The following is a 24,097-nucleotide window of genomic DNA, read 5'->3' as shown; positions in this document are numbered from 1 at the left end:
AATGGTTTAGAAAACCTCAAAAGAATCGTGAAAGCTGCTATTTTTTTGAGGCTCACTCAAGAGTTTAGTCAGCGTCCCCTCCAGGGACTCAAGTAAAAAAGTTATTTCTACCTGGGAGAGCAAAAGTAGATGGAAGAAGCTGCGCTGGAGACCTTGCAGGAGCTCACTGCTGTATCCAAATGGCTTCTGGTCACTTTTTCTTTCTCAACAGAAATGCAATGAACGGGACTGTAATACTAGCCTAAGATTGGTGTTGTCAGTGGTTGCAATAGGGCAGACTCCCACACTGAAAGCTTCAGGCTAAAAGCAAGTCCTTGGAGAGGCTTTTAGAAGTAAGAATGGCTGTCAATGGAAATCAGCTTTCCCCTTTGCTTTGGGCTCTTGTTTCCCAGCTTCTTATGATCCTCATTCTGTAACACAGTAGTGAGTTGTCTTTCTTAAAGAGCTCCTGCTACCTGTACAAATTTTGTGTGATTAGTAGGCAGCATGTTTTTTCTCCATTTATCAATATTGCTGTTCAGAGGAAAACAGAACCAGATTTTTAAAAAAGCATTTAAGAATATTTGTGACACATTTCAGGTACTTTTCTTTTTCATTTTCCTCTTTAAAGCATGCTTTTCAGCTGTTTCTTAGGCTAGAATGCAGTCAAGGTCAGGTTAATGTTGCTGAAATCTTAATGAAAAAATTCTAAAGAAACAGTAAAAAGTACCTCTGACATTCTACAGTTTTTCATTATTATAGCAAAGCTCCCCACAGAGTATCCTGGCCTGCAAAGAACAGCAGGGGAATCTTTGCTAAACCACTCTTTCAGTATCAATAATGATGTACATCCTTATTGGCATTACAGCAATTAGAAAAGTGTAATTATTCAGAACTGGCTTTTTCTCTAACATAGGAACAATTTGGTATTTTAAATGCAGAATGAACTTTCTGTAATTAGTACATGCTCCCTACCCTCTCAAACAGCTAAAACTGTTAATCTCTGCAGAGGGAAAGAATTGCAAGGTTGCCATTTGAACTGCAGATACTCTGAATGTTCCACAGTTAAACCGTGTTAGTTTAATTATCTGAGTAAGTACTAGAAATGCCTGTGACTTTTATTTATGAAACACATACAGAATGTAATTCTACCCTGAAAAGTTTACATACCACAAAAGACTGCATATCTAGTGTCCAAACCAACTATGTCATTTGTTCACCCTAGACAAAAAAAACCCCAGTTTTCTCCATTAACAATTTTTCAAACTCAAACCAGAAGATTAAGGTTCTGGTTTTATTCAGTCCCCTATAATAACAATTGGGGACAGGAAATATTTGGAAGGAAGTTGGTGATATATTTAGCAAATATATTTAACTTAATGTAAACAAAATTGTAAAATATTTTTATTCCTCATTCCTACTTTTATTCTTATATTCCTAATTCCTATTATTTAGTTATTTTATTCAACCATTGTTTAAAGACCGAGAACCATAATGTCTCAAATGTGGGCATCTATAATGATATAAATATAAATATAAATACTACAAAACTGTGAACAAACAGGGGTAAGATGCCTGCAGAACTCAGCAAAAGCAGAAATACATACAAAGCAGGAAGATTCTAAATCTTTACTAAAAATGCTAAGTCTTACTTTCCCGCCAGAACTAGAATAATTATACTCTTACCTTTCCTTCTATCCTAACCAATTTGAGTACTTTTGAATCTGATAATTGAAGAGCTGTATCAGCATTTATGCCCCCTCAGTAGCAGGGTTCCTGTTCTTGCTGCCTCCCTGGAGGCTCTCTGCTTAGGGCACTGTTCTAACAGGTGACTTTTGGGCAAGGCTCCCCTCTGCAACATGAGTATTGTGGTAAGAATTATCTCAGAAGAAAGAGAAAGGTGTGGGTTCAGTAACTAACGGTTTATCTGGTTCCTCTGTTCCTTCAAAGTACTATGCAAGCTATTCATAGCGAAGATGTCATACATTATAATAAGCAACACAAGCAAAAAACTGCCAGGAAATGTTACTAACTAGGCCAGATTTTTTGTTTTTCCTATTTTTCTGTAACGTGTATGCTGAAAGATTAAAAAATTCATGAAAATCACTATAGTAGGTAAACTGCAAGCCAGAAGGACTGTAATTGAAAATGCAGGCAGCTCTAGACATCCAGCAGCACATTCCACAGCCACAAACCGTAAGTGAAGGACAAGTCAATATACTGCAAAATGAATAGAGAACTAATAAATGCTGATAATGGATGTATCAGTTCTGTAACTTCAGTGTCATCTGATAGCACAGAGTACTCACATTTATTTTGCCTCTACCTTCACTCCTGATGTAATACAAAACTCAGGTAACTTTTCAGTATAGCCAGAGAATATACCAAGAAATTAATTTTCTATGTAACTTTAATTGCATATTAAAATAAAGACTATTTAAATAATCTGTTTTAATTTAGCAGCTACATTTGGTCCATGTAGTTAGTGACAACAAGATTTGAGTTTCTCTCTACTGCTCCAAGCAAAAAAAATATCCTGAAGACTTTTTGGGATGCAGTTTTCTTGAATAGGAGGAGCTCAGCCAAACTGGGGTCTCTGCCTCTGCGTCTCTACCCCTGGTCTCTGCCTCTGCGTCTCTACCCCTTGTTCCCAACCCCTGCTATTGCAGAAGCTCCAACATGTGGTAATCTGCTTTGGCAGGAAAAAAAGATGACAGTTTCTCTGAGATGGTAGATGCCCATGGAGCAGAACCTCTAAAAAAGAGGGATAATACTGCATTCTTCTTTCGTTATTCTACCAAATGTATGAAAATCCAAGGACTTGAATGGGAAAGGAAGCTGTTTACTTAAGAAAATAACTTAGACAATTACACATAAAAGACTAGTAAGAAAATATTTAGCAAACATGGTTTCACAAAAAAAGTAAATAATGTTTTCAGAAAATTGGAACAACTGGGAAAAGCTGTGTAAATCCAAAGTTAATTGTTTCAAGAAAAGGAAATTTCTCCTTGAGTAATTGAGGTAGTCAGCAACATCCGTGAAATGTCTCCCTAGAATGTTACTATCAGTGAGAGGAAAAGGACAGAGGTATAACAATTTCCATCTACAATAAGAAGAAAGAAGAAGGAAACGATCTTAGATTTGGTTTTCAGAAAAAAAGCAAATTAAGTAGAGAATTAAGAAGATAATAACTAGTCTGAACCCAGGGGAAGCCTCCTCCAACAATACCTGCGAACAATGTCCTCAGCCGTGCTTTCAGAAGTTTTGTTAAGTAAGTAAAGCCCTGGATATTCCCAACGGTCTCTCTCCTCAGTCTTGAAGAACATAAATGGATTTTCAGGCAGATGTGTGAATAAAAATTGCTGCACTAAGTGCCATGTTCTGAGGGTTTTATTGTGCTGCTTAAAATCCAAGCATATGGCAGGACTAGAACTATGTCCGATTTAAAAGTTTAAAATATTCTAATGCCAACAAAAAGAATTAGGCAAGTATCTCCTAACATCTCCTACCTCCTAACTTTTCACCTGCTCTCTCCACAGTGATTCAAGTCAGTAAGAAAAAGGAGGATGGATATTTGACTTTAAGTTCCTCCATACACAGTCTGTAGCTGGAGCACCTGTCAACAGCACCTTCAGCAAACAGGTCACCAGGAGCCAGAGTTTGTAAAGCTTCACTCTGCAAACATAACAAGACTGAGTTGTCCCCAGCACCTATGGCTTAGGCTTTTGAGATGCAGGAATAAAAGCAAGATGACTCTTCAAGCAGTAAAGGGCCACACAAGTAAATAAATAAATAAATAAATAAAATAAAAAATATTGGTCATCTCTTTCAATTAAGGTGGCTTCTTTCAGCCTCCTGGTTCTCTGTGGAAGGAAGATAATTGGACTGTAATGAAAGGAAGAAGGGTACTTTTTTTGGCTTTAAAATAGATAGATTTTTATCAAGCAGGGTTATTAATTGCATTACAACACTAGAAAAGTACTCTTAACATTTGTAATGCTGTGGAAGTGAAGAAATTTGCAAACAAATAATTTCCATTTTATCTTGTAAAGCACTTCTGAAAAGTGCTTTAGAACAAAATTTGACTATGTGGTACCCAATGCACAGTCTTTCACAAGTGTGACAGGAGTGGTGAAGTTTTGGGTGGTTTTTTTAAGGCAGAAATTACAGCAGTAGCACGTTGAAGTGAAAGAATCAAACCACACTGATGGGAAGTACAGAAAAACATATTCCTGCCTTAGCAATTATCAGCATTTTGGACTGAAATGAGGCAGTTTTCATGTCATATTTCCTTCCCATTAAAATGGATTGCCCACTGCTATTTGTGGTGGGGTTTGTGGGCGTTTTTTCCCCCAAAAGTGGCAGCAAAACTAACCTAAAGACATTGTTATTTTCCTTACTTGTTGTTTAAAGTAATTATTAATAAGCTGCCCTAGACAATAGTCTTTCAGCCACCATGTTATGCTAATGCATCATGTTGTAAATATCACTGTACCATCAGGCTGTATTAGCACACAGTCTCATCAGGTGATGTATGAACTACATTGCATTTTAGATCAATTTTAATATTTGGAAAGCCCAGAAGGGTTGCTCCCAGAGGCAGGATGACTGACCAATCAATTTGTTGACAGCAACAAAATGAACCAGCATTACTGGCTTTTAGTACAACTCCACGTGTTTAGGCAAGAGATACAGGATAATCAGTAGTTTTATCTGGGGATTAAGCTAGTCAGAAGAACCCAAAATTACAGAAAGGCTACAAAATGTGATGGGAACATCTGGGGCACCCAATTTGAGCATCTCCTACTACAAATAACCATCCAATAAGCACGCAATCGAGTCAAGCATATAGTAAGTCTCTGCCCAAACTAAACAGGGAAATATGCAAATTATGCTTCTGGATTCATGTGCCTTGATCACTATTTGAAGTACATGTTCCTTTACTGAAGCCTACCTCTCAGAATGAAGAGGCTGCTAATCAGGCCAATTTTACTACTTTATGAACTTTTTCACGGATGTGGGCACATACATTGCTATTTATAGGTACTAAACGATGAAAATATACCATGCTTGTGTTCTTTCCCTACAGGAGCTGATTCTGTCTTCTGTTGCTCAAACCCCACCAACAGTACAACCTGACCACAGCGCTGACTCTGGACCCAACAGGCAGGGCTATGGGAGGGAGGGATACTCCAATCCATTTGTTGTGTTCACATGTATTTGCTGGCCAGCTGAACATTCAAGTCCCATCTTAAAAGACTATAAGGCTTCCTGAGTTCTTGTCGTAATGAAATCTCAACTGAAGTTAAAGGAATTAACAGTATTTCACACTTGCAAAGTGCTATAGAAAAGTGCTTTGTAATAGCCCACTGCATTACTTTTTTGAAAATGAACTGGGTTTTGAGTTCAGAAAGGAAGCTGGTGACAACCAAGTTAATTCACATCTCTCAATTCCCACTCCAGATCCCTGTATCTAAAAATACAATGCTTCCCTTTAAGAAAAAGACAATGGACATAGCATTCTTGACATTACTATGATCACTGAGTATCTGAAATAACCCCAGCTGCATTATCATGTTACGCAGGTAACAAGTCTAACTATTCACTTCAGAATTGAAAAACACCCTACAAGGTGATGGTCTTACAAGACACTCCCAGGTCTTACTGGTTGACCCTGGTTCAATAGATTGCACAAGTCAGAGTTTACAAAATGTTGCTTGTGAGGCCATTGGGACTACTCCTTTGTGACATGCAGAAGCAGACTTTCTTATAGATGATCATGTTGCTTAAATTTTACATAGGTATGTATATATACCTAATATATTTATATATAATATGTACATACACCCTTCCCCTACCCCCTAAGTTGCCCAACGGTTGAGGGCAAATAGAAGTCCACTGGTCCTTACATTCTGGAGATCTTCCCAGTATGAGAAGACCTCTGAAGTATTTTGGTCAACTGTCAAACAGAGAGCAATATGAAAATATAATTTATATTGTATATTGTATAATATAATAATATTGTATAAGTAAATATGCTATTCCATAGTAGTAGTTGTAATAGGTAATGGGGGGGGGGGTTGGCTGACTGGGCTACTTACCTTCATTCTCAGTAAGATCACCACCATATACTATGCCTTTCTTATCATATGGCAGCTCTACTTCATACACACTTTCAATCTGTGGCTGCACGTGAATCTGCCAAAGAACTGCGAGCTATTTATTATACATGCAAAAGATGGAGGGAGCTAAGAAAGATGATGTCCATTGCAGCTGCCAACGCTGAAAACTCATCATCTTCTTTAAAGGTAATGTTAAAACTTCACTTCTAATAGCTTATGATCATACACAATAGTTGAATAAAATGTAAGATCTTTATTCTGATGGTACCAGCATTCAGAGAAAAGTACACGCTTGATGACTTGCTGCAGACAGTCTTATTCCAGTCCCTGCTAAGAGTGGATAATTTCATTAAGTGATTATTGCTTACATACCCAATTAAGAAGAGAGAAAATATGGACCAAAATGCTTTAAGGGCTTTGTACGTGAACAAGAAGATCTTGGAGTTAATATGACATATAACAAGCAATTAATCTCACCAGGCCATGACTAAAATTCTACCTTATGTGAGCTTAAAAAAAAAAAAAAAAGTGCCAATCTAAGCAGCAACATTTTCTATAAACACTATATATTATCATAATGGAGCAAACTAATCATGAACATTGGCCAACAATTTTGAAACATAAACCACCTTCTCTAAAGCAAATGTAGGGAATTTAAAATGATGCAGTAAATCTAGCCCAGAACACCTTTCTTGAGATTTTAGATATGTGACCCTCTGAACCATAAACTCAGAATTGGGTGACTGAACAGAGGCACGATCAGTAACGGCTCCTTTTCCAGTAACTTGTAAAAATAATCCAGACAGCCAAGCTTTAGTAAAAACTGGGCAATAATAGGTCTGAAAGAACCAATTAATGGTTTTGATTATTTTTTTTTAAAAAAAGAAAAACAAGACAACATTAGCAGTATTCATGCCCTGGAATTATATCAGGTGATCTGCTCAAAGGATACTTTAAAAGTCTATCAACCTCAGCAATATTTGCTAATTTCTTTAGAAGAGTAAAAAGAAAACTAAATTAATTTTTTCCCCTACTGTGTGTACTCACAGCTCCCATTATCTCTTCCTTCATATTTTATATCTCATAGTACTTCTGTCTTTCCAATTGACTAATATGACCCCTAACTAGATGCCTAGGAAACTGTTATTTATATCTATTCAGAATCCTTACATAGCACCTTTACAAAGGATCAATTTAATGAGGACATTATCTGCCAGTTCAGATATAAAATTATTTTCTCTATTTTATTTGGATACTTGCCTAAACCAGTACACGCCACTTCTGCACTAACATGGATAATTTTAAATTTACTTCAGGGAACATGGGCTTTCTATCTGCTACGTTCTCAGTTTTTAGTAGCAAATTATGAAAAGAAAGGGCACAAGAACCATAACAGAACTATTGCAATTCATAAAGAAAACTATGTCCTATGATGATAAGTATCACAGCAAGGTATATAATTAAGAGTGGCTATAACAACAACATATAAATTAGGTAATTATGGATTAAGCAATCCCTTGGGGGATTCCCTCTTGCCCTAGAAAATGTATAACAAGCTCCTTAGACAGAACGCAATAGCTATTAAGTATTTGAGGAAGAAATAGGACTATAAAGAAAAAAAGTCCACACACACAACACACAGCAAGAGAAAAATCTTAATTTACAATCTAAAGACGGCTCTCATTTTTGGTAGCTTATTTTAATACACTTACTTTTTTCACCCATTAAATCTGCTGACATCTGTTTGCTCAAGAGTGCATGTCAGATTATCAAGAAGTGCAGCATCAAATAAACATGAGCTGCTTCTTAAGGTGACAGTAGGGAGATACAAAACACTGCAGCTATTACTAGAAATGTAATTTTTTGTTGTTGTTGTTTCTTACATCAATTTAATAATCCCAGGTGTCCTGGACACCAGGCATACAATAATCTTCATAAATCCTAATTCACAGCCATACCATCTGTCAAAAATATTTTTTATGTCTCCTAACAGATATGCTATGTAATTGCTCTCACAGTAGGACAAAAATACACGGTTGCGCTAATTTGCTTTACCAATGGAATAGCTCATTATCAAAAATAACTCCACCACATTACTAGAGTTTCTAGCACTCTTCATATATCAAAACTAACCTTTCCATTCTGTTACTTTCTGTAACCTCAAATTCCCAGTGAAAGTAGATTGAATTATCTAGAAGTTGTACTACAATACTGGAAGATTCACAAACATGAAAAAATAAAACCATAATATCTCTATTATGATGGTGCTGCAGTTACAATTAGAAGCTTTGTATTTCACAGTCACAAAGAGACTAATTTAAGTTCTCGGCCCTGCAGAGTGCTAAGCATTTTGGCCTCAATCCAGAAAAGCACTTAAATGTGCGTATGTTTTTTAGTTCATGAGCCTCAAGCAACTTCAGCGGGATCATGTATGCTTGATTAAGCCCAAAGCACTCATTACCCTGCCGGACAATACATCTCCCTAGGACTGACTCGGCATCAGGAGATGACCCTCCTAAACCTGCTCAAGGAGACAGAGAAAATACTCCACAAGGGAATGTTCAAAACAGGAGCTTCTGTTCCCACTCTCTGCAGCAAAAGATAACGTGTTTGGACTAAAGTTGGCCTTTGAGAACACCCTTCCTCCAACAAGTTTTTAAATACCTGCAGTTCCTCTAACATGCATGCAATATTAAAAACTTAAAATAATGCAGAATGCAGGTATGGCAATTGTTACAAGAGGTTCTGTTCAATGTTGCTGGTTGCAGTAAGACGATCTTGTTGTAAGCATTTATTTGTGCATTACTTTAAATGATTTATGCAAGCTGATATAAAAATAAGTACTTGAGAATTCAGTAATTGTACAGCAAACAAATCCAATAGCACATAAGTAAATGGGAAATTCCAAAGATGACAACAGTTACCATAAAATAGCTCAGAAGATACTTTCTTCAAAAAAATCACTCAACCTCATTTCCCTTTGGAATAAGGAAGTGACCCATGAATAAAGTATTACTTCATTCAGCTTTAAATCCTATTTCTAAAAGCACTTCCCATGTTCTACAAAGTCTACATCTAATAAGTTCTAAAACAGTTTATATTTCAAAATAAAAGCAAGTTTCCAGCAATTGAAAGATACAGTTAAAGAACTAAACACTCTTCTGTTCAACTCAGCGTGACAAATATCTGACACTATTTTGCAGTCTAAGTATCTTTTAACATACTGTACTATGCTTACAAAGTATTCCTGTTTTAATGCTAACACGTTTATTATTTCACTTAATGTTCTATGTCTCAATGACATTGAATACATAATACGGTGCTTTTCCAGTTTCACTAAATCAGCAGAGTTCTCCCACAAATTTATAGAAGTATACTCACCACTGCAAATAGGAATATTGCTTTCCTAATGGCCAGAATTAGCCATTTAATTTCTATGATCCTCAGTTACTCTATTTAGTTTGAGAAATTGAGAATTCCTTCAAGTAAATTTGAAGTCCAAATACTGAAATCTAGACTGGAATTAATAACTTAGATACTACAAAATGCTGTATCTTAATTTAACTGCTGTTGTTGCAAGTCAGTTCATACAACTACCTTTGTGACACGTAAGTCTTTTAATAGAAAGGTAAAAATAAATCTTTTGTTTTACTTTCACTGTAATATCTGCTGTTTTATTTTGAAAACTTTGCTTCTTTCCTCTAACTCATAAACACTTAAAATCTATACAAGTCCCTATTTTACTGAAATTCCACACAATTGAACAAACCACTGATGCTACAATAACTGGCAGTTGACAATACCTAGTAAGAACATCACATTAAAGGAAACTATGTCTTCTGCGGTAGGTAACCACAACCTCAATGCATTATATACTGCCTCAAAACTGCTGGACTTAGCTGCAAAACATCCTAGCTCTGATGTGCATGGATCCAGAAGTCAGACTAAAATTTTGCGATTAATTGTTATCTAATTTGTACTTCCACATTATCTGAAGGCAAACCAGTCATTACTTATGATGAATTAAAGATTTCTGTATCAGACATGGGGTTTAAGTTGAAAGTAAAAAAGGAGACTACAGATCACACACATGCTGGCCACTCTTAAAGATGCAACATCATCACACACACCTGTGATATACCAAGGGACTTAGCAATAATAAATATTAAAATGGCATTGAGAAAAGAGAGACAGAGACACAGTCAGTTGCAAGCTAGATATGAGAAAGACAGAAAGTATAGGTTAAGCAAAAAAGTAAAAAAGAATCCACCACAAAAGCACAAAAAGTCCAAGCAAAATGTCTCATAGTTATCTTGCAAATATCTAAAACTATATGGCAATGGAAAACAGGCCCATACTCATTGCAAAAACATTTTCAGAGGAGGCAGAGAAGAAAATATGTGCACATTATATGCAGAAATATGCTTAAAAGCACTCTTTGGTATACATGGATTAAATATTACATAAACCAGATGAAGAAAAAGAAGTCCAGATTTACAGCCACAGAGTACTGAAACAGAAAGCAAACACAAAATTAAGACAGTCTATTATACTCACACATTTACAACATGTTACTTATAATGGTAGCTGTGGAAATAAATGACTTATGTAAATGTTTGACATTTTTCATCACTACCTCACCACACTAATATTTCTATGCAATTCATTAACATGCTAGCTGCAATTTCAGGCTTGCACATCTCAAGTATGACAATAAGATACTCAGCAATACCATACAGCCCAGCCTTCTTTCTATTTCTTCTACAAATCAGTATCAGTGGCCTTGATAATATTGTCGTCTACTTACTAGCAGTGCTTCTTTTATGATAGATGATAAGGAAGGCTGAGTAGGCACTCAGTCTATGGAAAATGTGAATACATTGAAACCTTCTCCTGCAGGACATCCATGCTTCTTAAATAAGCTGCTACGGAAGTTTCACCATGTGCACATACATAAATAGTCTCCTACCTGTGGAGGTTGGTTGTACATTGGCCTGGTCTCTGGAAATGAAGTTTTATCCTTTGACTCTCTACTTTCATCATCAGTTGTGTCACCTAGCAAAGTAAAAAAATACCTATTAAATCACTGAAATCCTTCATATTTTATATAGAATATTAAAACCTCTTGAGTCTTCTTAAAATCAAATTATACAATTCCCTGGAAAGGGGGAACTCTGTTGCCACATTTATATTTTATGATTTTCACAAGAAAAGAGAAAAACATTGAGAAGTGGTCTGCAAAACCCAGGAATAGGTCTGTGTCAGTTAAAGGGAAAAATTCAGAGGAAAACAGAAAGAAAAAAAAGCATGGCCCCTACTTTTGCATACTTTAGGGCCTTCAAGTTCTAATACTGGCAAAGCGTCAAACAAAGGAGACATAGCAGTATGAGTATCTGGTGCAAAGGCAATGCCAGGTGCACACATCCATCACGTCCCAATCCCACGTCAGGCTAGGAGGACATGGGCACCCTTACTTTATCCTCATTTGTAACCTTGTTTCTACAGAGAGGATACCTGTGCAGGAGTGCTGAAAGAGCGACCCAGCATACCAAGAGGAATTGCCTGGTTGTGACTGCACCCGCACAATGACTACTTGGCAGGCTGGGCACTAACCTCCCATTGCATATACGTGGCTACCTCTGCTCAGGACTTCACTGACGAAACAAGATTCAGTTTATCCCAAAAGCTGCACCTGGTACCAATCTAAAATATGCAGATCAGTGATAAACTAGAGACAAGAGTACTTAAATCTATTTTAAAGACAGAAGGTACATTATTAATTTTATTAAAAAGATAAAGGTAGTAAAACAAAAAAAAACCCAGAACCCAGCATTTGTTTCTCAGATACTGTAAAACAAGCATCCACCTAGTCTGTCTTCTCCAACCTTCTTTGTCAGTGGAAGGGTGTACAAGAAGCTGTAAAGATTTTATGGCTTACCTACTTGTGCTGTTTGTGCTACTCTGTAAATAGTTGCTAAGAGGAGACAACTTAGAAAGGTGAAAGATTTAGTCACATAATTCTAGTTTTAATTTTATTTGAACTGATACTGCTTTCCATAATGGAGTATTTTGAAAGTCTGTATCCTTAAAGAGTCCTGCAGCAACAATTCTAAAGGGTTTAAGTTACCCTAGTTTAACTCCTTCACTAAGCCCATCTTTTTGGTTGTCCTGTTCCATTTTCTCCAGAAGAAAATTAACTCCATCCTAGCCAAAACCAGGACAGACTGCAAACAAGTTTAAATCACAGCAAATTCAGGCCAGATCAGTTTCTGAGGTAGTAAGGGCTACTTAAGCAGTTGAAAACATCCTAAGGAAATGGTGTCTCTAATCAGTGGTCCACCTCCAAAAGATTTCAGAGGCAGGCTGAAGAAACATGTCATGAATCGTTTTAATCCTGCCAAGACAAGGAATATGAATGACCTTTTGTGTTTCCTTCTAGTCCTACATTCCATGAGGGATGCAGGAGGAAAGACTCCACAGGATACCCCTCCCTAAAATCAGGATTTGTCAATGGAACTTAAGCTGGCTGCATGGAGATGCATGAAACTGCAAGTAGACTGCCGCGAGCTGAACAAAGACTCACCCAGTGTGTAACGGAAAAGCTGCACAGCCAGTCAGTAGCAAAGGGACAGCTAACTGAAGTCAGTGCGAGGACTCATACTGGGTAAAGTTGGATGTATGTATAAACATACTGAAAGAGTTACACCAGAGATTTAAGAAACACAGGAACCAACTTTTTACTCCTTGTCTTTACTCCTGAGAAAAGCACTTAGAATTTTTTATATGCAAAAAACAAAATACCAAATCAATGTGTGCTAATGCTACCCAGAATATACTTTCTTCCTGTGATTAGTTTTCCTTAAGATGAAAACGAAATTTTGATTGAAATCAGGACAAAAAGGTCAAAAATGTAAAAATCTTCACAGGAAAGGAGGAATAAGAACAGCTCACTTGGAGAGAAATTAAGTTTGTTGACCTAGAATTTACATCCAGCTCCCAGAGGTCATAAGCTCTTAAGAAGGCCAAAATGTAACAATATTTATAGTGTTTCACATTCAAATTGCCTTTATAAACTGGGGAGGGGGAGGGAGGGAGCAAATGGGAAAGCCCCAAGTTCTTGCCATATTTTCAGGCATATGGTCCTGCAAAGATAAACCATGAATCTTTGTATAGACTGTTATTATTTCAATTACCAGAGTTAAAACAGCTACAGGCAGCTGCACACCAAGCTCCCCAAGATTTCCACTAGGATAGAAAAGTTTTCCAGAGAAATGAGTATTGTTGGTGTGCTTCTTTCACTGGTTCCTATCTCAAATATCCAAACATATTAGTCATCCTTATTTCTACTCTCACGTACCTCCACAGCTCTACCAGTTCCCAACCTTATCAAGCTCACCACAGCTGACTTGTCTTGTTTAGCCACCCCAAAATTTTTTGTTCAGCTTGCCATTGACAGAAATTCTAATCTCATCCCTTAACTGGAAGTCACAGTTTCTCATCCATCTTCAGGCTCAGCCTTTCAAACGCTTCCCTCTGATCTGCCTTTTCCTCTTTTACACTGCAATCCTGCAATTTCCTCTTCCCATCTACCTACATGTTAGGAAGGTGGATGAAGGTAAGCACCAGAAAGTGAGAGCATAGACCTTTGGGAGCAGGAAATAATGTGAGCTCTTTTGAGCACTTCACACATTCTGAGTGATATTTTTTCACTGAGGGGAAAAAAACGAACAACCAAACCACCCCTCCTCTACAAACATCCTGAAAAAAACCCCACAACCAAACCCAAACAACTCCTCTTACATAATCCCCATGTAAATAGGTATATAAATACAATTTTGCCAAACTAAGCAAATGAAATCTGGCCCTGAAAAAATCACAAACACACGTCCTTAGTAGGAAGGAATACCAAATCACCCAACACCACTCCCCAAAAAAGTCCTTCATCAGAATCAAATTGCAAGTATTTTCATAGATAAGGCCAGAGACCACCATAATCATCTATCCTAACCTCCTGTATAAATACAGACCATAAGATTTCTTGAATTAATTTGTTTGAACTAGAGCAAGTTTAAAGCTGCATTTTAATTAAGAGATAACTGACAAAATTATTCCTTTTACAAAACAATTAGATTCTGGCTCACATATGCCTTGGCTTAAAACCATTATGCAAAGTTTTCGTCATAAACCTCCTATTAAAAAAAAAAAAAAAAATAAAATTCAAAGTCCTCTATCTAAAAATATATACTATTCAGGGATTGCAAGAATTAGAAACAAAGAGTGCTCCATGTAGTGTAACAGGTTTTAAACATCAGCAGCATAATCTGTAATATGCAGGACATGACTGGGAAAATTTATCAGGAAAAATTTATTCATGCTTATTGCTGTAAAATATTCCCTTACTTATCAATGGGAAAATATTTACAAGTTTGAGAAGAGATCAGTAGACATATTTATCCTACTGTCCAGATGAACCCATATTTCAAATCCTCAATCTTGGGAAGCTGTTTTTAAGTTATATTAAGCCTCTTCCAGGCCCAAATAAATGGTGTTGCACTCAAAGGTCAAACATACATTTTTCCTTTCACTGAGCTGGTGCTGGATTTACACCAACATTCTCCGAGTTCCACTGGTATCTTCTTTTTCCAAGAACTGAAGCCAGGTGTTGCACAGGAAAGAAATACCCAGTCCAGTCTTCAGTAAGTACTATGTACATCCCCGCTCCGACCTCAGAATTTTTGGTTTCTTCAGAAATCTGCATTCAGCTGCGTATCTGGACCTCGGCAAACTCTCTTATAGAAAGGTTCAACCACAAATTTGGCTTCTACTCAACAAGGAAGTGGCATTTCTATTTATACTCTTTCCTTTTCCAGCATTTTGTTATCCTCAAGCTGTGTAGTCTCCTGATCAACAGACAGCATTTAAAAGTCTATCACACAGTTTAAAAAATTAAAACTAATTGTAAATATATTTTAGAGTCTTCTGTAATCTAGATTGCCATTTGCCTGGTCTGTGCAAGAATCCTGAGACAGTGAGGCATGTGCAACACAGCAAGCAGTAACTAGGTACTAAATAAATGGATTTTCAAATGTCACCTTCAGTTTCAAAGAATGAAGACAGTTATTTTCCATTATACTTTAGTTAGTTGCTTAACTCTTTGTTGCCTGTTATCTTCTTTATCCTACATAGAAATGGCAAGAACAAAGAGTATTTTGGCTTCTACTTAGAAGCAAAAAGACAAAATGTTTTAAGAGAGGATTAGTAGGATCTGAAAACAGGAGAGGCTGACTCTGTGGAAGCATCAAGGTTTTACTGCAGTTTCATGCCCCTCCTTCTTATTTTTAAATCCTTCCCTGTCTCCCTGAGCTAAGGAAGAAAGACCAGAAGAAAGGCCAGACACCAATTTTAAGTCATCCTGCTCCAGAATAAACTGAGAATTTCAGGCTTCAGTCCGTCAACAGTGGCAGCACTTTCTATCTACGATGGTATTTAAGAGGTACTCTAATTCCCTCTGAACATCTGAGTCTCAGGAGTCCCTACAATCACGCTACCATGTAAAGGGCTTTGAGAGTACCACTTCTGAGTTCTGCTCTTCTCAGCCTGATTTAAATAGCTCCCCTTCAGCAGGGCTAAAATCTGTTTCTGCTCAGTCTCTCCCCAGCCCTGGTTGTTTCTCCAAAACCCACTGCCAGGGTCTCACAGCTTCCATTTACTTCCAGCACCACTGCAAGTTTATTAGTAAAAAGTTCTTTTTCTTTCTTTGTGCACACAGCAGATGGGCAATCAGCAATGGATGTCAAGTGGCTGCTGTTCTCCTCACTGCCATTTCCATCCTCAAGCCTCATCTCTATCACACTGGTTTCTTTCAAGAAGAACCCATAGCCACATTTCGTGCCAAAGAAGAGTGCTGAGCTGCCCATTCAGGGTATCAGTCAAATATGTTTACCAGCCAATTCCTACCCAATGAGTGAGCTGGTGACTGCATTGGGCTGATACCAGGGAACACTGATGGCAGTACCCAGAAGACAAAATTGTGCTGGTTTTATGGGATCCAGCCACTTAACAGAAGACCGAGGGAAGAACTTCAGAAAATTTGCTACTGGGCATAGAATCAAAAAATGGTTTGGGTTGGAAAGGATGTTTAAAGATCATCTAGTCCATACTCCCTCAATGGATTGTACACAATCACAGCAAAATATTATAATAAACTGTAAGCAATTTGACAGTTCCCATTGGAACAGACCACTCAATGATCCATCTGAATTAAATAAGGCACTGGCCAGTTGCTGTCCTCTTCAGTGGGAGAGATGGGACATTGATGGATAGGTGATGCTTCTCTTTTCTTAAAAGTGGTACTACCATTCTATCTAGCATTTATGCTATAAAATTTATCCATGAATCCTCATTAGCTTCCATGTGCACGTGGCCAAGACAAGTCTTGTAAGAATATGTATAATTGGCAAAACAATGAAGTCATGCTAGTTTCATGTCACCTCATCCTGATTTCACATTAAAGCTATTCATATCAACAGCAGTTTCATTTCTACAAGCTAATAATATCCCCTAAAAATCCTGTATATCAGCAAAAAGATTTGCCACAGCTGCAGGTTTCAGCAAAACAAGAGTTTAAGAGTTTACGCTGTGTAAGGGTGAATGAGAAGGAAGTCTGTATAAGCCCATGCTAAGGCAGAGGTCTGTGTTAGCCTAAGCACACATATCTAAGTCTTTGGCAGCCTTATACTGAGTTTCAACCCTATACCTAAGGGTACTAAGCAGTCTTACAAATAAATCTTTAATCAGAAGTAGAACTTCCCAGAATCTTCTCTAATTATCCTGACAAATCATGAGAAAAATCTATATAAACCCTGCAGAGTGAGAACCCAGAAGACCAATTTCTTCAAATTTGTAAAAGGGAGACAGTAGAGGTAAACATTATCCTGAATGTTCTTGCATTTAAAGACGTGAAGCAACAAGGTTCAGTCCTTTCCCAGTCAAGAGGAATAGCAAATCCAACTACAGCACATGCCACTGAAGATTGTGGGAGTGGCACTCCAAATTGCCACCCAGTTTCATTTTGGTGTCCCATCTTGCTGCAGGTAATCTTAATGTAAAGTCTCCATTTTCCTAAACAATTCTGTCAGGGTTTTCTCAATCCACATCCCACTACCAAGATCACAGCAAAATTACAGATGAAATACTCACTACAGAAACTTTTTTTTTCCCCCTAAACAAAAACTTTTAGGAAAATGGCAATAGAAAAACAGTTTGAAAGATTTAGAGGCTGCGGCAGAGTTTCAGTATCCCTGATCCACACACTTAAGTTTGCAAAAAGCTTTTTATCTCTGTCTTATTAGTATTTCTAACATTAGAAGTTTGACTTCTTTCAAAGCTTTCCTGGATCCTAAAACAAAGAACCCTTAGAGTTTAAATCCAACCCCATCTCCAACCACTTCACTAAATCATTCCTACTCCCCCGACTCCCATTTATATGGCTTTCTTTTAAGAGGTGCCCAACTCTTTCAGAAAGCTGATAAATCAAAAATGAAAGTTTCACAGCAACATTTTGGTTGGAAGGAATCCCTGGAGGTCACACTAGCCCAACCTCCAATTCAGCACAGGGCTAATTTCAAAGTGAAACTATGTTCCTTCAGGTGCTTGTTCAGCTGAATTTTGAGTCTGCAAAGACAGAGATTCCAAAGCCTCTCCTCACTTTTAGTTATATCTATCCCTCTACTATTTGCTGCCTCCAGGTTCACAGTCATATTCAAAGCAAGCTGTAGAATTCATCCATGAGCCAGGATCCCCTATGATAAAATGTTTTTTTTTACTTCAGTTTTAACTTACGATACTTTCATATCAAGCATAAAGAAATGCTGAGGATCAGTCTCATTATGATTTACTGGTGTGATGTATCCATGCAAGCACTTTCTCCTCCACTGTATGTGCATACGAGCCTTTCTAAGAAGCCCACAGAATCACTGAACCCCTCACCAAAGCACATCTTTCAACAGATCTCACTTTTCCATTTTGCTATTTAGAAATCTCATTCTTGAGCTCATTAACCTAGATGCTGCCACACCCTTTATCTAGTTTTGCTATTGGAACAAACAGGTGATATGACTTATCAGCTACTCAATACATCCTTAGTACTGAAGCAACCAACATAGTACAGATCCAAGTAAGGGCTTATGACATACTCAGTCATTTTATAAGAAAGAAGTTGAAAACAAAAGCTACACAAGAGCGTAAGTCTTCTGACCCAACACCACTTGTGCTTATCTGGGCGTGTGTGCCAATGCCTCAGGGAGAACCTCAAAACTATTCACTCTCTTCCTTTGTTGAATTGATGCTGTTCTGCAGATAAGTCCCCAGTGTATCTATTATATGTTAGCATTTATCATGAACGTTGTACCTAAAAAAAAAATATCTGAAAAACTGCCTGGAAGGCATAGATTAGATGTCATAGTCCAGTCTCTACATGCATTAAGTTGCAGTGACTGACATTCTTAGAGAACCTTTAAATCTTCCTGTAATGCACTTCATCTGCCAGTTAAGCCCCTCCTATTCATATCAAAACAAATGCAACCTTCCAAGCGCAAGTGAATCATACTTTTCTGTGAAAGTAAACCATTTAATCTACTTTTTTTGAAAAAAGAAAAGTTTTATAAGCTGATTACTTCTTTTGTTTCAGATTTATTGTTTACATAATCACTGAGTGTTAGCTTATTGTCATGGTCATCCAGGCCAGCTCAGTCATCCCACAGAATAAGTACATTGTTTTAAGGTTAAGAATAAAACAAGAAGTCCCTTAAATTTTTAGACATTTGGAGAAAAGTGAAAGATGTATACACTTAGCATAATTCAGCTTTGCTATAGGGATGGACTGGAATGCAACAAGTGCTGAAGAAGCAGCAGTTTGCAAGCTAGATTTTCTTCCATCATTACAGTCTCCCACTAGATCCCGTTTGCTTTTCCAAGGGAGGGAAACTGGGAATAAAGACAATATTATTTGTCTTTATTTGTTCTGTTTCTTTTGCTTAACTTTGTCTTCTCTACCTTTCATGAGAATATGACAGTCACGATCTTCACAATCCTTCCTGCAATTTCTTATTTTGCTTGGAAGAATGATAAAAAGCTTAATCTCAAAACAATAGAAGTCTTTACCTCTTCAGTTCCTGATGAGTGGTAAAAGGCTTTGGGGAAACATTAGTAACAACAAACCCAGTTGAAGACAATAGTACAGCTCACACAGAGTACTGCTGGCAAGCAACCTCCCCTTAAACACATTTCAGCAGTATCATTTTCTTGTCATTAGTTAAATCAACCTATAAAACCTATCTCAGATTACAGTCACAGGTGTTGTAAAGGCAAATATTTATTACAGCATTCAACTTTTCACTATGAAATTAAGACTGTTTCACGATCCTTGCTTAACTGTTTTATTTATTTTATCCTGTTTTATTCATTATTTGGTTCTAAAGGCAATCCTGTCCGGAATGAAAACAGCACATTGAAGCCCACTTTGATGAGGACAGAGATTTTCCTAGCACTTAAAAATCAGCAGTGTGGTCTGCCTGCTCAGTCTCTTTGTTACGCTGTCTAACTTGCATGCCAGTAGGCCCAGCATGCGTTAAAATTATTTGCCCGTCAAAAACTCAGGTGCTGATAGCCTAATATTTGCATATGAAGCTTGCTACATAAATGCAAATTATGTTAGAAAACAAATAATGCAAGTTTAAGCTGGTTTCCTAAGGAATTAGATTTGCATGACCAATCTTCTGTCCTTGATAACACAGGAAAACATTGTCAAATGTTGTTGAAACTGGCACAGAGACAGAAGACTTTGAGATGTTTGCAGCATATAATCATTTGCAGCTGGGTAGTAAAAAAGACCAGGAGTAATGCCCCTGCTGAAGGAAAAACCCACTGCACTCTGTTCTTAGCCTGCTAGCCAGTCAAGTGGCAGATACTGCCGTTGTTGGTCACTGGGAATGAAGGCAAGGAAGGCCACCAGAATCAAGCAGGAAAATAGCCAGGGCTATTGTAGCAGAGTAGGAGCACCAAGAGATCCTCAAGGAGGTCCCTGAGAAACTGAACTTCATAATTTCTCATATTCTAGAGAACATCATGTTTTATTCTATCTTGATAGCATTTCAGCTATGCTTACACAATGAAGAAGAGGGGAAAATCTCACAGAAAAAAACCTGTGGATCAGTCATTCAGTCTACCCATAACAGGGCCACTTCGTCACACTAGTTGCTGTGGGATGCACTGTGAGGAGCAGGTGATCACATTGATATGGAGAAATAGTGTGAAATGGGGACAACGGACATCGATTGTGATTGTATATGTCTGCTCAAGGAATGTGGGTATGGTGACTAGTCATGGGTGTGGTGTCTGGTCACATAGGCACACAGCTCTGAGGAGACGCCTACCCTTCTTCCTCTCACAAAGGGGCTATTTATAAAAAGGATGAGAAAAGGATGAGAGACATCCCAATGTTACCTAGAGGGAGGGAGTGCTAAGTCTTCTTGCTGGAGAAGATCAGATGGTCAGAAGGACATGAATCACCTACAAACCTGCAAGACCACCACATTCCAGGCAAAGGACTGATAAGCTAATTAACATACGAAGCGGGAGTAAGCGGGTTTGGGTAATGAATATGTATAGGCGTTAATTGAATATTCATTTGTTTCATTGTATAAATGTGAGATGGTTCGTCACTTCGGGCATGCACGCTTGTGGAGGAGAGATCTCCCGTGCATCTGCGTGCAATAAACATACCTACTTTATAACTTTCGAGTTATAGAGTCTAATTCCGTACATCAACATAGAACCCCACCCCAGTAACTTGCCTTCATGTGTGAGCTGCTGCCTATAACATTCATGTTAGTTACTAAGAACTTTTTTTGTCACATCTTCTAGAAACTCTGAGAGTACCAGAAAGCTAAGTTAATACTTTGTGGGAGAAGAATTCATGTATAGGACAGAACACTTGTTTAAGGTAACTTTTATGAGATATAGTTATAATAAATCTTCTCCAAAGTAATAACAATTTCATACTCTCAGAGGCATGGAAGCTCCCACTCAATTCTGAAACAAAGTTAAGCAGAATTAGTTTAAAACATAAACACCACACACAAAGTTATACAGCTACACTGATAACAGAGCTTATATGTGTCTGTGTGACATACAGGTACCAATACACCTGATGCAGAAAGTTAAATCATGGTATCTAAGCTTCTGTCAGAAGACTTACAAATACCGTGGCTCAAAAAGCTTTCCACCCTGCATTTTTCTGAAGGTTATTTTCTAGATGGCAGCCTGGCAATCTTATGTCCCTGTGACTATATAATGTCAATTCTGAGTAGAAAACCTTATGGTACATCCACTGCTACTTCTGCATTTCTGACACATGCTTGCAGAGTATTTCAGAACATAGCATATTTTGTTTTCCTTTAAAAAGAGGTATAAACTGTCTGTTTGGATTTTGTGCAGTAACAAGTACAAGTTTATAAACATACCTAAAATTGTTACACAAAGGCTCTGAATATTAAAAAGAAAACCTACGTCCAAAAGAAATCCCAAGAAATTATTCAATAAAACAAATAAATCTACTTTCATAACTCCTTGAAATTTTACTTTTGATTTACACTGTTAATTCCATTGTATTATTACCAACTTCTGATCTACCTCAGATTTAGGAAGGGGCTCTAAAACCAACAAACAAACATACAAACAAACAAAATGGGTTAAGAAGTAGGCAGTCTCCTCACAAAATAAAACATAAATCCACTTAACCTGTCCTCAGAAGTGGCAAAAACCAGCACAGTAACTAATCTTTGGATCAGACCTCTCATGAGTCACCAGCTCCACATAGATGATTAAAAGGACTACATAATTTTATTTATTTATTTATTTATTTATTTATTAGAGTGCATAGGTCAAAAGCTAGGATTAACTAGGATTAATGTGTTATTTTCTAATTAATTTTGTGCTTTAAACTGGTTCAGTATTTCTAGGAACTTTATTTTAAAGCCAGCTTTGCAGGAGAAACTATACTATGAAACTTCTGGTTTACTTTTGACTTGTGCATAAAAAACATGGGGAAATGTTCATTTTAGCATATTATTGCTAGATTGTTTGATTTTAAAGACAATGGCATTCTGGATTCAGTACGTTAAAACCTTTCTAACCATTGTTTGGACCTTCAATTGCATTTTCACATTACACAAACATGGTAGTGGCAATCTGTTACGAAAAAAAAATGGAAGTATCAGCACTAGCAGAATTCTCTAAAAGTATCTGAAAAGCAGGGCAGAAGTTAGTTTGCATAGAAAAAGAGATGGATGAGCATTTCTTAACAGAGAAATTTAGTTTACAAAGTCTAAAAAAGCCCTACTACATGAAAATATCCATTTACAAAGATCCAGGGGTAATGGTTGTAAAAGTCCAGCTGATACATTTTTGATTGTGTCTTTCAATGAAACGTCCAAACATTTGCATGTATACCAAAAAGTGATATTAACACTGCCCACAAAGCAAAGAAAAAAAAAAGGTAATTGTGCAGCTCTTTAATCCATTAAAAAAAAAAACAAAAAAACCCCCTGCTTATATTCTTATCATACATGGAGAAAATGAAGAAAGGTCATAGCCAGCTGTAACTTTTATCATTAGCTGTTAATGGTGACTGAGGGCTACGATCACTTATGCCAAGTCATGCCCACACTGTACATCAGTCCCTTCCCTAGACTATATACAGAAATGGCATTTTCCAGCTGAAACAAAACCATTTCAATTTGTCAAAAAAAACCAACAAAACACCCACATAGTAACACACCAGCTTCACGAGCACAAAGGTGGATGGGCAGTTTTCAAAAAAAGAGCATTTCTTGGTTCCTGAGATTCCAGTCACCCACTTCCCCAGAGGCCTTGGGGAGCCAGAAGGGTGAGCTGCGGTGGATTTTAAACTCTGCAGCCAGGGTTTCCAGGGAACTCCAGGCTTATGGGCACTCAAAATCCATGGTGATATGTCAGCTTCATTAACAGGGGCTACAAGATCTAAGAAAAACTTCCTGATGTTCAAAGATGAAGGACCACTCTCACATGTTCAGCAGACCAGAAGTACAGAGGTTTCTGAATTCCCCAAAATTCAATGAGCAGATTGTCCCAGAGGCTGAAGTACAATTTTTTCCAGGTTCTGTAGCTCCTTACCGGCTTGCTCAATGTCAAGTTCTCAGACAGGTTCACCCTGCACATGCAATTTTTCTGCAGATTGTTTTCATGCAATAACACGATTACATTAGAATAAGTATCTGTTTCAAAACACAACACACTGAAAACAGAAAGGCCACTCTACAAAAACAAACTGCGTACATCTGGTAACTCCCTTCTGGCTACTATTTGAAGACTTTCAGTCAACCTGTAGTGTTAACATTATTACCTAAGGGTGAGTTTTCACAACATGGCTGAGTCAGTCTAACAGCTTGGTGCTGCCAATAGGAGCAGTCCTGCCACTCCCCACCTGCCCCAGTGCTCCCACTGTTTCCTTTGTGGTGGCTCCCAGGGTCTCCGGAGGTCTTCCAACCTACAGGAGCTCACTGAACTGGTTAAAAATACACACACACATACTCCCTTTCTTGCTGGGTTAGTTTTCTGTCAGTTTAGTGAGCTAAATCACAGATGCCAAATGTACTGGCAGAGCTGGCACAAGAGTGATGGAAAGTAATTCTGCTTCCAGGAGCAAGAAGCAGGATGACTGGTTCTTCAGACAGTTAAGCGGCTCAGCTGTCCTGTGGAAACACACCCTATCACAGCAGCAGTCTTGCTTTCCACCATGAAAAAACAGAAGGCAGTATTTTGGATCTAAATGTAATCTCCACTCTAGATATTATACAGATCAACATGGAAAGTTTCAAAGGTGTGCTGCAGTCATATACCAAAAATATGATTCAATTCTTACACAAAAACCCCCAAATGATTTATTATATTAGAAAATG

The 24,097-nt window shown here is 37.6% G+C and overlaps 1 protein-coding gene across 2 annotated transcripts in view; it reads right to left on the bottom strand.

Annotated features, from left to right (window-relative positions):
- UMAD1 (UBAP1-MVB12-associated (UMA) domain containing 1) overlaps positions 1–24,097 on the bottom strand; it is an 82,129-nt gene that overhangs the window by 7,602 nt on the left and 50,430 nt on the right. For both annotated transcript variants that reach the window (XM_080386772.1, XM_080386771.1), the window contains exon 3: positions 11,071–11,156. In XM_080386772.1, coding sequence (XP_080242898.1) covers positions 11,071–11,156 — 86 coding nt within the window. The remainder of the gene's footprint in view (positions 1–11,070; positions 11,157–24,097) is intronic.

Source organism: Falco punctatus, assembly GCF_963210335.1.
Source record: "Falco punctatus genome assembly, chromosome: 4".
Taxonomy (NCBI): Eukaryota; Metazoa; Chordata; class Aves; order Falconiformes; family Falconidae; genus Falco; species Falco punctatus.
Note: the sequence above shows the minus strand (reverse complement) of the source record. Positions and strands in the feature narration are given on the sequence as shown.